We start from the raw sequence: 14,323 nt of genomic DNA on the forward strand, positions 1-14,323 counted from the left end.
CAGCTCCGGCTATTGCAGCCACTTGGGGAGTGAACCAGTGGACAGAAGATCTATGTAAATCTGCCTTTCAATGAAAATGAGTAAATCAAAAATAAAATTTTTTTAAATGTAAAATAACAAGAAAAGAAAATAAGTAAATTTTTTTTCTGCATTTAAGACAATTTTTATTGACCTCTACCGAGTGGCAAGCCTTGCGTGTAGACACAGATCCTTCTCTTACAAAACAAAACAAAAATCAGGTATATAAATAGTTTTGGGAGGTTAAAGCAAAATCCAGAGACAAACCTGTAATGTTACAAAAACAGCATGGATATGGAGACAGGGAACGCAAGCAGAGAGTTATGTGAATAAATCCGTGAACCACTGATTCTCCTTAAATTACCTCTGGATTGTATATCAGGAGGCTTTCAATGGAAAAGCCCAGGCAGAAGGACACTGTTTCAATGTTCCTGCTACTTTGGAGTGGCCCTGAATATAGATATCACAGGAGTTTCAATTTTGTCCCCTGTCCCAAACTCAGTGGAGATGAGCTTGCCCTCGGCCTGCCCGGTGAGACGTACAAGAGGTGTTTGATTTTATTTACTGGGCTCGGCAGTGTGGCCTGGTGGCTAAGGTCCTCGCCTTGATCCCATATGGCCACTGGTTCTAATCCCGGCAGCTCCACTTCCTCTCTGTCTCTCCTCCTCTCAGTATGTCTGACTTTGTAATAAAAATAAAATAAATCTTTAAAAAAAAAAAGATTTTATTTATTTTTATTACAAAGTCAGATATACAGAGAGGAGGAGAGAGAGAGAGAGGAAAATCTTCCATTGGATGATTCACTCCCCAAGTGACCGCAAGGGCCGGTGCTGTGCACCGATCCAAAGCCAGGAACCAGGAACCTCTTCTGGGTCTCCAACATGGGTACAGAGTTCCCAAGGCTTTGGGCCATCCTCGACTGCTTCCCAGGCCACAATGAGGGAGCTGGATGGGAAGCAGGCCACCAGCACACGAATTGGTGCCCATATGAGATCCCTGCACGTTCAAGACAAGGACTTTAGCCACTAGGCTACCGCACCAGGCCCTAGTTCTTCTCTTTAATGTAGAAATAAATGTCTTGCTAAGGCTTCACAGAGGAACGGATCTGTGGAAATTGACCACTTCCTGCAGTTAAGACCTCTTCGATTTCTTTGTTCTGTAAATTTTTGATTAATGGGGAAAACAAAGTGTCAGTTACATCTCCATACTCCTTTGCTGTCTTGTCAGCAGCAGAGTCTGCACATCACGTTGAAATCTGTCTCTTCCTATGCTAGACTCTAGAACAAGTTTTCATTTAATACCTTCAGTGCAATGTGATGTTTATTCCACTGGTATTTTCTTCCCGTTCTTCAAGGCAGCAAATAGCAATGAGTGGGTGGATGATACACACACCTGTGTATCTGCCATATTCTGAGACTTCCGTGGTTATTAGCAGGGTGGAGTACATGCCCATCTTATCCTCTAGGCTTTCTGGTTTCTAAGGTGTGCTAGCGTATCTGATCCCTAGATACATTTCACACTGTGACCCTGAAATTGTGGATCAGTCACATTAAGTGTTGAGGACAGCCAGGAAGGAAATGAGCTGGGCTTCCTTGCTGTAGATGTTCTGTCTCTTAAGGATGTTCCTGACTATGTTTTTAAAATAACGTTTCATCAACACGGTGTTTCATGATCATAAAGGAATGAAAGCTTTCACAGTCTTTGTACTGCTTTTCAATTCCTCCAGTTTGGCCCCAAAGGCTTTTTGTTCCTTGGGACTTAGTGCAATGCTGACTATTAATTTGACACTATTTGTCTGGATCCTGGGATCTCATACCTTTTAAGATGATAACCAATGTCTTCTGATACCACCAGTCCTTATCTGTTAAAATGAAGTTGATGGCATTCTGCAAAACGTAGACGTCTTCCTGCTCTTCAAAATCACCCACCAGGAGGAGCGCGGGGAAGTATTCCTGAGGGCTGCTTGCTTTATAGGTGATCACATTGGCCTAATCTCTCCAAAATCAGTCGCACCGTTGTTGAGCATGGCACACCTCAAGTTTTTCTTTAGGTACCAGAGAACATTCATAGCCAAAGAGGTACCTCCACAGCATGAATGATGATAAAAATTGATGATTTTTGCAAATGCTGGTGTTGGAAACTCGGCCCAGCACTGTGTTAAATTCTTACGGTCTTCATACCTGTCCCTTTTCACAAAAGCTGACGAATAAGTTTCAGAAGAAAAATAGACATTCCACTAGGACACTTTGCCCCTTGATAGATGTGTTCTTCTTTGGATTTCTTAAATTCTAAGAATTTAGAGCCCAGTGCAGTATCTTAGTGGCTAAAGTCCTAGCCTTGTATGCACCGGGATTCCCTATGGGCACTAGTTTGTATCCTGGCAGCCCTGCTTCCCATCTAACTCCCTGCTTGTGGCCTGGGAAAGCTGTTGAGGGCAGTCCAAAGCCTTGGGACCATATATTGCATGGGAGACCTGGAAGAGGCTCTGGGCTCCTGGCCTCGAATCAACTGAGCTCTGGCTGTTGCAGGTGCTTGGGAAGTGAATCAATGGACTGAAGATATTTCTGTCTCTCCTCCTCTCTATGTATCTGACTTTGCGATAAAAATAAAATAAATCTTTGGAAAAAAACAGAAAGCAAGTAGGAGAAAGAAATAAAAACTTTTTTTTTAAATTCTAAGAATTTAGGGCCCTGCACGGTGGCCTAGCAGCTAAAGTCCTTGCCTTGAACGCGCAGGGATCTCATGTGGGTGCCGGTTCTAATCCCAGCAGCTCCACTTCCCATCCAGCTCCCTGCTTGTGGCCTGGGAAAGCAATTGAGGACGGCCCAAAGCATTGGGACCCTGCACCCTTGTGAAAGACCTGGAGAAGGCTCCTGGCTCTTGGCTTTGCATCGGCGCAGCACTGGCCATTGCGGTCACTTGGGGAGTGAATCATCGGACAGCAGATCTTCTCTCTATGTCTCCTCCTCTCTACATATCTGATTTTATTTTATTATTATTATTTTATTTTTGCAGACAGAAAAGTTTATTTGCGAAGGGACCAGGTGAGCAAGGAAGGGAGAGGGAAGGGGAAGCACCTCCGGAGAGAAAACCGGGAGGTGGGGTGCCTCTCGAAAGAGGAGGGAGAGAGAGACACCTACATATCTGATTTTGTATTAAAATAAATAAATAAATGTTTTAAAAAATTCTAAGAATTTAGACACATCCTTCTGTGTATCTGTGTCCCTGCATTCATTTTCACAGAGGATTTCCAGAGCAGTCAGGATATCTTCATTCTTCTTCTCTAGGATGACAGAGGAAGACCCATAAGAAGAAAAAAATATTGCGACTGGGTTACCATTTTTTTTTTAATTTATTTATTCTTTTTATTGCAAAGTCAGATATACAGAGAGGAGGAGAGACAGAGAGGAAGATCTTCCGTCTGATGATTCACTCCCCAAGTGACCACAACAGCTGGAGCTGCACCTAACCGAAGCCAGGAGCCAGGAGCATTTCTGAGTCTCCCCACGCAGGTGCAGGGTCCCAAAGCTTTGGGCCATCCCCAACCGCTTTCCCAGGCCACAAGCAGGGAGCTGGATGGTAAGTGGAGCTGCTGGGATTAGAACCAGTGCCCATATGGGATCCCAGTGCGTTTTAGGCAAGGACTTTAGCTGCTAGGTCACACTGCACAGGGACCTGAGTTACCATTTTGTTTAAGGATTGTACTGTGTACCAGTTCTAGATTTAAAGTGGAAATGCTGTGGTTGGATAATTCATGCACCACCCTCAGTCTGGTGTTCAGCAGACCACTCCACCGTTGATAATTTTGGAGTTCATACAGATACACAGCATGTTTTCCATTCCTTTGAGAGCTCAGTAGAAATCACAGAAAGTTTCAATGAAGGAATCTCCCAGACTTTTTTCTACTGAAGAAAGCAACATAGACACCACCAGAAATCTTCCTCTTTCCATATTTTCACCTGTGAGAAATAAAACCAGACTTCAGAAGCTCTTTCTCTTTGCCACAAATGCCAAGTGGCTTGTAAGCCTCACTGTTCAGGTCCGACCTGTCATTACAGAAGATCCAGTTGGGCTGCTGAAAAAGTTTCAGGGCAGAATTTTCTCTGCCAGGCTACTTGTCTTCACACTGGTTTGAGGGTTGGCTACCCAGCTTTCGTTGTACGCTTTGGCCACTCCATTGAGCCCAGATACAGGATCAAACTCCAACACAGAAAACAACATGATTTCCTTTAGAAAATCTAAGTGCTTTATTTGATGTGGGTGGCATTTGTTAGAAGGATGAACCACTTGCAGTATGCATCCAGTGAGTCTCTTGCCCACGAGGCGCTTCACCGGCTTTAGTCCTTCCATCTCCCCCTCTGCTGGTTCTATCACGTATTCTTCTTCAGCCTCTTTTCTAGATGCTATCAGTGCCTTTAAATTTTTTGTAAAGGTTTTGAAGTCAACATCCCGCTGCCTGCCACTGGCGGGAATATCCTTCAAGCTAGCACCTTCTCTGATAAATAGTGAATATTCTTGGTTTTGCTTCCACATTGTCTTTACAACTCTGCATTTTAACATAATTAAAACCTTACCTTGGCACACTGTGTTTTGGAATAATGTCGACTTCAATGACAAATCTGTCAGATGCCATGTTGTTCTGCAACAAGACTTCCACAAACCTTGGCTCCCAAATATACTTCTTGGCTATCCTGACCTCATTTTCTTCAAGATATTTCTCAATCCTGGGCCCGGAGGCGTGGCCTAACGGCTAAAGTCCTCGCCTTCAAAGCCCCGGGATCCCATATGGGCGCCGGTTCTAATCCCGGCAGCTCCACTTCCCATCCAGCTCCCTGCTTGTGGCCTGGGAAAGCAGTTGAGGACGGCCCAATGCATTGGGACACTGCACCCGCGTGGGAGACCCTGAGGAGGTTCCAGGTTCCCGGCATCGGATCGGCACGCACCGGCCCGTTGCGGCTCACTTGGGGAGTGAATCATCGGATGGAAGATCTTCCTCTCTGTCTCTCCTCCTCTGTGTATATCTGGCTGTAATAAAAAATCTTTAAAAAAAAAAAAAAAGATATTTCTCAATCCTGACGTTAAAGTGATGAGGGCATCTTTCTTTTTTTAAAGATTTATTTATTTTTATTGGAAAGGTGGATATACAGAGAGGAGGAGAGACAGAGAGGAAGATCTTCCGTCCGATGATTCACTCCCCAAGTGGCTGCAATGGCTGGAGCTGAGCGAATCCGAAGCCAGCAGCCAGGAGTTTCTTCCATGTCTCCCACGCGGGTGCAGGGTCCCAAAGCTTTGGGCCGTCTTCCACTGCTTTTCCAGACCACAGGCAGGGAGCTGGATGGGAAGTGGGGCCACCAGGATTAGAACCGGCGCCCATATGGGATCCCGGCGCATGCAAGGTGAGGACTTTAACCAATATGCTATTGTGCCAGGTCCAATGAGGGCATCTTTACCACTGATATTCATACCAACAATTTGTCAATGGGGTTTGACGTGGACCCCAAAATGAATAGTACCATTGGTGCATGAATTCATCATTGCTAAATTTCATTCTAACGTCTTCTTCTGTGGCTGCCTCTGTGTTTGTGAGAGCTTTCAACTTGTATCTTTGGTCAATGAGACTGAGTGGTCCTGTTTCAGGCTGTAGAATGTAATGTTGTATGTAACGGTGCTAGCATGGTACTGGTTGAAGGGATAGGGCATATAACACAACTGTCAGCTTGCTGCGTGTTCCGTTTCTTGTCCTTAGCATTGGTTACTTCATCCAGCGTTTGTTCTTTTATAAGCACTGATTCTTGTTCTTCGGGACCTCTGGTCTGCTAGAGAACATGATCACTACTGGAAAGGCGTGGGTATTTCCTCTTCCTTATTTTTCTGTTTTGGCTTTTTTTTTTCTGTTGTTTCTTAGAGGATTCTGTGTGATCTGACTTTTCAGAATCCTGTTTGTCTCCTTCAGGGGTGCTATTATGCAGTTTTTTATAAATACACTTTATGAGAAATGCTGGGCCCCATGGTAACCCAATCTCTTTCAGATCATTCTCACTTAATTCCTCCAGCGCCAACCCTGTCACTTCTTCCCTGAGCAAAATTTGGTCTTCAAGTTACCCATTAACCCGTTTTTTTCACATGCTCATTGGTCCACTCTTTGGTCATTTCCTGTATGGTTGTTTGTTCATTCATATCAAAGCTTCACTTTTTTTGTTTAGTAATCCTGATCAATGCCTTTGTTTCTTAGGTGACTGTAATTGTCATTATGATGTAAACAGTAGCTGTCAGGTAGGTGGCAATACCCTTTGGTTCTTGTGTTAGTTCCCCTTTTAGGCTTTACTTGGTGACCTTTGAGTTGCCCCAAGACATGCACTGCTGCTCACCATCAAGGCTGCCAGTCTGAGCTTCAGTTACAGTGCAGGTGTCCCTGACTCCAGGAGAGGGCGCCTGCCCCCATCGCCCCAGCCCAGCAGTGTTCCACCCTGAGGCTGTACAGCTGATTCCTGCAGCCAAGTCCTCTTTTACCTTAAGTCGAAAACATTAGACCTGATGAGGTACTTTAGGAGGTTCTTTAATCCAGCAGGATAGGAATGGGAAGAGGTGGTAGTGAAGATGAAAAAGGGGAAAATAAGTAAATATTAAAAAAAAAATAGATCCACCAGCTCATACAAAGGCTGAGATAGAGGGGGCAGGCAATGCTGGGTAAGGGCCTAGCACCCGCTGGCACATGTGAGATCTAGATGAGTGGGTCTGGTGGGGGAACTTGGGAAACTTCCCTCATGAGCTGTAGCTCCCACTGGTGAGCATGTGATTCAGGTCTAGGTAGGCAAGGCAGCTCTAACCATTAGCAAATGTTGTGGGTTAGTCTTATGGGGCTGTGGGGAAGTGGACTGGACAGAGCTGGACCAAACCCTAGCACAAAGGCATGTGCAGGAGCCAGGCTAGCCATGCTAGGCTAGGCTAACACACCTACTAGTCTGCATGAGTCAGGGACAGGGTAAACTGGGCAGGGCTAGCTGTAGTACCCACCAGCGAGAGTTGAGACTGGGGGTGGGCCAGGCCAGGCCAGGTTGCAGTATCGCATGGCAAAGGTCACAACAGAGGATGGGCTATGCCAGGCTGGGTCAGAGCAACCACTGACATCCTGGCTTGGTTGTAGTTCCCATAGTAAGCACGTGAGTTAGAATGGGGGTGACGATTTGGGCTGAACATAACTGCAGTGTCCCTCAGCCTGGGTGTGAGGTGTGCCAGATTAGGCTAGACTCCAGTACTCGCTGGTGCCCATGAGAGCTAGGGTGGGTGTAGGATAGGCTGGGCTAGGTCTCAGCACCTACTGAACTACACGAGAGCCAGGTCTGGGCATGGATCAGGTGTGGTTGGGCTGTACCATCCAACAGTAAGAATTGGAATGGGTGTGGCCTGGCCAAGCAAGGCCATTGTTCCTGCCAGGAAAGGAGGTGGTCTAAATCAGGTTAGACCAAGGACCTACCAGTATGCGTGAGATCTGCCACTAGGAGGAAACATGATAGAAGAGCTTGGGGAACTCCTCTGCCGGGACACAGTCCCTGTAGGTGAGCACAAGAACCAAGGCTGGGAGCAGCACAGACCAGGCCAAGCTATAGCACAGGTTTAGGGGGCAAACCAGGCAGGGTCAGTTCATAACATTTACTAGCAAATCTAAGAACCAGGATGGGGTGCAGGACAGGCCAGATTGAGCTGCAATACCAGCCAATTCACATTATGACCAGGACTGGGGGCTGGCTACGCTCAAGCACCCACCAGTATGAGCTGGAACCTGGGGCAGACTGGGCTGGGCCAGGCTGTAGCACCTGCCAGGAAATGCTGAGGTGAGCCGGGCCATACCAGATTGGACTGCAGTACATGTGAGACCTGAGGTGTATGTATGTATGTGTGTGACCCTAGTAGGGGGCAGCGCAAGCTTCCCTGCTGGGTCACTGTTCCCACTGTTGAGTGTGAGAACTAGGACCAGGTAGCAGACCAGGCTGGGCAGGACTACAATACCGATTGCCTTGCATGTGAACTGGGCTGGGGGCGAGCCAGGCTGGGCTAACTGACTGTATCCACTGGTGTATGCATGAGCCAGAGTAAATGCAGGCTGGTCAGGCTTTGCTGCAGTATCAGCTGGCAAGTGCTGGGTATCGAGGCAAGTCCTGTCAAGCTAGATTGCAGAACCACCTGGAAAGTGCCAGATCCGGGACTAGGAGTTGGCTCAGTAGGAAAACTGTGGGCACCTCTCTGATGGCCACTTGTGAGCATGAGAATCAGGGCTGGGTGCAGGCCTGGCTAAACAGGCAGTGGTACTCACCGGCATGAGTGTGGGCTGGATGTGGGGTCGGTTGGGTTAAGTTAGGCTCCAATGTCCACCGATGTGTATGAGAGCTGAATGGGATATGGGACAGACTGGACCAATCTGTTGCACTTATTGGCACACACAGTAACCAGGGCTGGGAATGGGCTTGGTGGGGGTTATTAGGGTCAGTCTGACTGGGCTTCAGTTCCTGTTGGTGTTTGTGAGGGCCAAGTGTGTGGTGACCAAGGTTGAGCTGGGCTGCAGTATCCTTGGTTTGTATAAGAGATGGGGTTGGAGACAGAATTGACCAAGCAACTGCAACTAGCCCTGTGTGTGCAGGCTGATGTGGGTGACGGAGAGAGCCATACTCTGTACTGGCAAGCACACACAAGGGTCAGGTCTGGGGTCACTTCAGATGAGGTTTCTTTGGGGATCTCCCCAATTGAGCCGCTGGACTCCTAACTCCAACCATGGGGAGAATAATAGGATTTGTGGTCTGACCATGGAGTGCATGTGTCAGAACTGGGCCTCCTCAGTGGCTAAAATGGGGCAGTGAATGGCATGCCCAAATGTACACAGAGGATATGACAGCCTATTGGGCCTGCAGAGAACATCTGGTACCACAGCAGAGGATGAGGGCAGAATTGGACAACTACCCCGACCAAGTGATGACAGCAAATATCTGTGCGAATGGAGACTCTAAGGTAGACTATGTCAGCCAATGGACCTTGGAAGGATTTCCTCATCCTTGGAGCGGCAAGATCAACAGTATTTCAGAACTTTCGAAATTACCTGAGTAAAACTCACAGAGCATGCTCCATATCTGGGACCCTGGGATGATATCGGGTGGCTGTTCCCCATCCCTGGGTACTGAGGTGGTTAGGATGCTGGGGTATGGCTTCTCCCCTTATCCCCTTAGATACAGGAAGAAAAAGAAAATTGAAAACAATGTTGTCATTCACTTTCCCCTAATCCTCAACCCTTCCCACCCTAATTAGGTAACAAAAATTAAGTAACAAAAAAAGTGGGGCATTGGCAGGTTAACCTGTCACCTGTAGTACCAGCATCATATATAGACAATGGTTCCAATCCCAGCTTCTCTGCTTCTGATCCAGCTCCTTGCCAACGGCCTATGAAAGCAGAGGACAGCCCAAGTACTTGGGCCCCTATATTCATGTGGGAGACCTAGAAGAAGCCCCTGGGCTTCACTCAGGCTCAGTCCTAGCTGTTGAGGCCACTTTGAGAAGGAATCAGCAGACAGAAAATCTCTCGCCATAAGTCTGCCTTTCAAATGAATAAATTGTTTGTTTTTTAAAAAAGGCTGGAGTAGACCGGCACTGTGCTATAGCAGGTACAGCCCTGTTTGGGACACCTTTCCACCTCAGGATGTCTGGCCCTGAGAGAATATGCACCCTGTCCCAGCATCCTCCTAATGTGTAGCCTTGGGGGCAGCAGGTACTGGGCCCCAGGGGAGACTGCGTTTGCATTCCAAGCTCCTGGCATTGGCCTGGCCCAACCCTGGCCATTATGGGCATCTGGGAGCGAACCTGCAAATGGAAATCTTTGTCTCTTATTGTACTTCAAACAAATACATAAAACGGGGACTGGTACTGCGGCGTAATTGGTAAAGCTGACACCTGCACTGCTGACACCCCATATGGGCGCCTAGTTTGAGTCCCGGCTGCTCCACTTCCACTTAGTTTCCTGCTAATGTGCCTGGGAAGGCAGCAGAGATGGCCCAAGTGCTTGGGCACCTGACACCCAAAAGGGAGACTCAGAAGAAGCTCCTGGATCCAGCTGTTGTGGCCATTTGGAGGGAACCAGTGGATGGAAAATTCTCTCACCCTCTTGATCTTTGTCACTTTGCCTTTCAGATAAATATACAAAATCTTTAAGAAGTTAAAAAAGAAAAAAAAAGAAATGTTAACTACTTGAAGCTAAGGCTGGAAGAACTGTAAATGACTGCAAGTAGGGAGTGGGAAGGAGGGGCCTGAACGATGAGAGATTCCCACATGTCCGGCTTTCTAGGATGGATTCTGGCCAAACAAACCATGCAGGCACGAAGAAACATCCCCCTCCCCTCCTGCCAAATGTAGGTAACACCATGTTATAATTCATTTTAAGAATAAAAATAAACTGGAAAATCTCATAAGCAGAAAAGCAAGTTACAAAGGAACAAGATTTGGATCAACAACACTTCTCTTTTTCTTAAAATCTGGAACGCCTCATTTATTTGCGTATCATCCTTGAGCAGAGGCCAGGCTAATCTCCGTATTGTTCCAATTTTGGTATATGCGCTGCTGAAGCAAGCACGACACTCTTCAAAGTCATCTACTTTTTTGTAAGAATAAAACACAGGAACTTTTGAACGTGTTTAGGGAATAACATGTTGCCTCAAGAATACAAAAGTAAAGGTCCTCTCAGGTACACAAGCCTCAGAAAATGCATGCCTTGTTCTGCAAACACTCCTACAGGAAGCTCTGCAGCAAGGACAAAAGAACTTGGGCACAACCAGCGGCCCAGGACACCCCAGAGCGAGCTCAAGCGCCCACCCGCCTTCACACTTCACAAGGTTACGGTAGAAACGACCGGGAAAAGGCTGCGCATCTGCTCAGCGCTGAGTCCGGTTTCACTCACACCACAAATTCCTCCAAGCCATCCCTCTGCCAAGCACGCAACCACAAAACCGCTAAGTTGCCCAGTGCTCAAACCTCCCGCCTAGGCTCCCCCTCCCACCCCCGCCACTCCCCTGGCACCCCTTACCCACCTGGGTCCGCAGCCCGGAGCCGCCTCTCAGCCATGGAGCTCTCCAGCCCGGAGGAATCGTGGCCTGAGAAAGACCAAACAGCGGCTGCAGCACCTGCCTCGGACGTCCCCCGCAACCCCGGGCACCACGAGCCTCACTCCCATCCACCCTGATCCCCCACATCCCATCTCCATCCTCGCGCTGCTCGCCAACGCCTGCGAGCCCTTGCTCCGGTCCTCCCCGACCTCTCGAAGCCTGCACCCACCTCCCCTCTCCTCAGCACCTCCGGACGACCCCTTCCGCCTTCCCCTCACACCTTTCTCTCGCCTTCCCGGCCTCCGTACCCTTTCCAGGCTCGCTCATCCAGGCCCTAGGCTCCTTCCCGGCCTCCGTACTCGTTCCTCAGGGCCTCCGGGTTAGGCGCGCGGGCTCCATGAGCTCTTCAGACTCGGGAGGCCGGGTTGTTCCCGAACGACTCCGACACCCTTCGCCGGGCGCCCTCGGCCGCGGCTTCGGTTTAAATTTCCTGCAGGCTCCACCCCTGTAGCTCTGGGAGAGCCGCGAGACGCGCACTACGGGGCGCCGGGAAGGACAATCTTATGCAGCCTATTCTCGCTCCGTTCCGGGGGCATCTCGGCCTTGGGTTCCGCCTGAGGATGGCCCAGGGTGGCTGGTGGCGCCCGGTAGCGGCGTCTTCCTCCCCTCCCGCCCTCCCCCGGCACTGTTGACCTAGACGTGTCGACGGCTCACCGGCGTTTGCACCCGCACCTTCTTCCCTACCTCCCTAGAATACCTCATCGAGACCCCCACCTCACCTCAGACCCGCGCTGAAGGCTTCCTGCGTCTGTCCCCTAGGTCCCCAGTGGTTACTGCACAGCTCAGGAATAGATCCTCGTGCGTCCACAAACCAGTGTCCGCTGGTTCTACGTTCCAGCTTCCCCAACGCTTTTAGGGTCAGTACCATACATCCAATTGGTCCAACCAAACAGCTGGAACTGTTTCAGAAGTTTCCCATAGGTGCATGCCACTCCTATAATAACTCTGTCCCCAAACGACACCTTTTCGTCCCATCCCTGCTGCTGTCCTAGTTCATCTCACTGTCACTTCTTGTCCACACTACTAAGTGGGCAACGGCCCCTGGCCCCTGGCCTGCTACCTGGTGGGCGTGGCTCAGAGCTTCCCTGCCCAGGCCTACATGTGGAGTGTGATCTCTAACACGGTTAAAAGGTCAGGGGGATACACGTGGAAGATGACCGGACGGTCAAGGGAAATAGACGTGCATAGCCAATTGCAGGTTCTGCTGCTGTTGTGCCGGATTTGGAGATCCCCAGAAAATCATCGAGTCTGAAGTCGGTACTAATGCATAAAGGGCAGTTTATTCAGGATAACCTAGGTCTCCCAGCCACCCCTGGTCCCCAGCTCAGCAGGGCCGGTGGAGGAGGGGCAGCTGCAGCAGAGGCTGCAGCAGGAATAGCAGGGTGGGAAAAAGAGAGAGGTTGAACAGCACAGGGTTCTTACACATTTCAGGCTATTAATTATACAGTCATGATTGGTCAATTTACAGTCAAGTTGGCAGGCTTCTATTGGTGCGTTTGAAGTAAGCAACTTTCAAAAGGTACAAACTGATGAGCTGTAGGGCAGTGGGTCTTCTCAAACACCAGGTACTTCCTTCCTGAGGAGTGCTCTGCCTACTGACCTGCCAGGTGTCCTGCCGGTGTCACATAAACTCAGGCCTGGAGTTCACACAGCCTCAGTCAAGCAAGTAAGGCAGAAATCACAAAAGCGGAAAACACCTAAGTTCTTCACTGTGTGGGTGTGTGTGTGTGTGGGGGGGGAGTTTCTGCTGGAAGAAGCCCTCCTGCCCTCCCCTTTCTTATCCTTTAAAAGCTGTAACCTGGGGCCCAGCGCAATGATCTAGCAGCTAAAGTCCTCACCTTGAACACACCAGGATCCCATCTGGTCACTGGTTCTAATCCCAGCAGCTCCACTTCCCATCCAGCTCCCTGCTTGTGGCCTGGGAAAGCAGTTGAGGATGGCCCAAAGCCTTGGGACCCTGCTCCCACGTGGGAGACCTGGAGGAGATTCCTGGCTTCTGGCTTCAAATCAGCTCAACTCTAGCCATTGCAGCTGCTTGGTGAGTGAATCAGCAGGCAGAGGACCTTCTTCTCTTTCTCTCCTCCTCTCTGTATATCTGACTTTCCAATAAAAATAAATACATTTTTTTGAAAAGCTGTAACGTGTACATAATAAAGCGGACATTCCTCACCAGCTTGTCCTTGCTGAAGGACACCATTGCCTCACCCTTGGTGACCTGGGGGGCCTGCTGGCAGGTCTAAACTCCGAACTACCACCGTCAATTCTTTACATCTCCCCAGCACATTCTCCATTCAGCAACCAGAGGGAGATTTAATTATTATTATTCATTTTTATTTGTGATACAGAGAAAACAATGGCTTGCTTTAGCAGATATTCACAGATCTCTCACATGGATAGCACGAACCAAACTAACTGAGCCAACACCTACCGCCTCCACGGTGTGCATAGCAGGAACCTGAAATTAGAAACGCAGGACTCCAAGGCCAAAACTTGTCTTTTTTTGAGATTTATTTTCTACTTGAAAGGCAGATATACAGAGAGAAGCAGAGACACAAAGAGGAAGATCCTCCATCTACTGGTTCATTCCCCAAATGGCTGCAACGGCCAGAACTGATCTGATCTAAAGCCAGAAGTTTCCGAGTTTCCCACCTGGGTGCAAAGACTTGGATCAGCCTCTGCTGCTTTCCCAGGCCGCAAGCAGTGCTGGACTGGAAGTGGAGCAGCTGGGACATGAATCAGCATCCATAAGGGATGCTAGCAATGCAAATGGGCTTAGCTTGCTCTGCCACTGCACTGGTCCAAAGAGATTTTAAAAAAACACTTGTTTATTTTTATCGGAAAGTGATATTCGCAGAGAGAAGGAGAGACAGGGAAAAAGATCTCGTGTCTGCTGATTCACTCCCCAAGTGTCCACAATGGCCAGAGCTGAGCCAATCTGAAGCTTGGAGCCAGGAGCTTCTTCTGGGTCTCCCATGTCAGAGAAGGGTACCAAGGCTTTGGGCCATCCTATACTGCCCTCCCAGGCCACAAACAGGGAGTTAGAAGGAAGTGGAGTAGCCAGGACACAAACCGACACCCATATGGGATCTGAGTGGATGCAAGGTAAGGATTTTAGCTACTAGGCTATTGTGCCAGACCCTCAAAGGTTTTCAAAACTTATTTGAGGG

General features: G+C 48.8%; 1 protein-coding gene, 1 non-coding gene and 1 pseudogene across 4 annotated transcripts in view; all 3 read right to left on the reverse strand.

The window, feature by feature from the left end:
- The window catches only part of DBF4B (DBF4 zinc finger B), a 34,352-nt gene extending 22,683 nt beyond the window's left edge, over nt 1-11,669 (reverse strand). Inside the window, exons 1-2 of one of the 3 annotated variants that reach the window (XM_058676297.1) lie at nt 11,405-11,669; nt 11,082-11,144 (exon numbers count right to left, since the gene is read on the reverse strand). In XM_058676297.1, the coding sequence (XP_058532280.1) occupies nt 11,082-11,144; nt 11,405-11,423 (82 nt within the window). In that variant the 5' untranslated portion in view covers nt 11,424-11,669. The other 2 variants (XM_058676298.1, XM_058676299.1) reach the window with 2 other exon arrangements.
- LOC101518831 (sterile alpha motif domain-containing protein 9-like) lies at nt 1,064-8,335 on the reverse strand (annotated as a pseudogene).
- Nucleotides 10,524-10,627, reverse strand: LOC118760652 (U6 spliceosomal RNA). Its single transcript, XR_004996908.1, has one exon. It is a non-coding gene; the product is annotated as a U6 spliceosomal RNA (small nuclear RNA).
- Nucleotides 11,670-14,323: the final 2,654 nt, after the last annotated feature.

Source organism: Ochotona princeps, chromosome 17 (assembly GCF_030435755.1).
Source record: "Ochotona princeps isolate mOchPri1 chromosome 17, mOchPri1.hap1, whole genome shotgun sequence".
In the NCBI taxonomy this organism is placed as follows: domain Eukaryota; kingdom Metazoa; phylum Chordata; class Mammalia; order Lagomorpha; family Ochotonidae; genus Ochotona; species Ochotona princeps.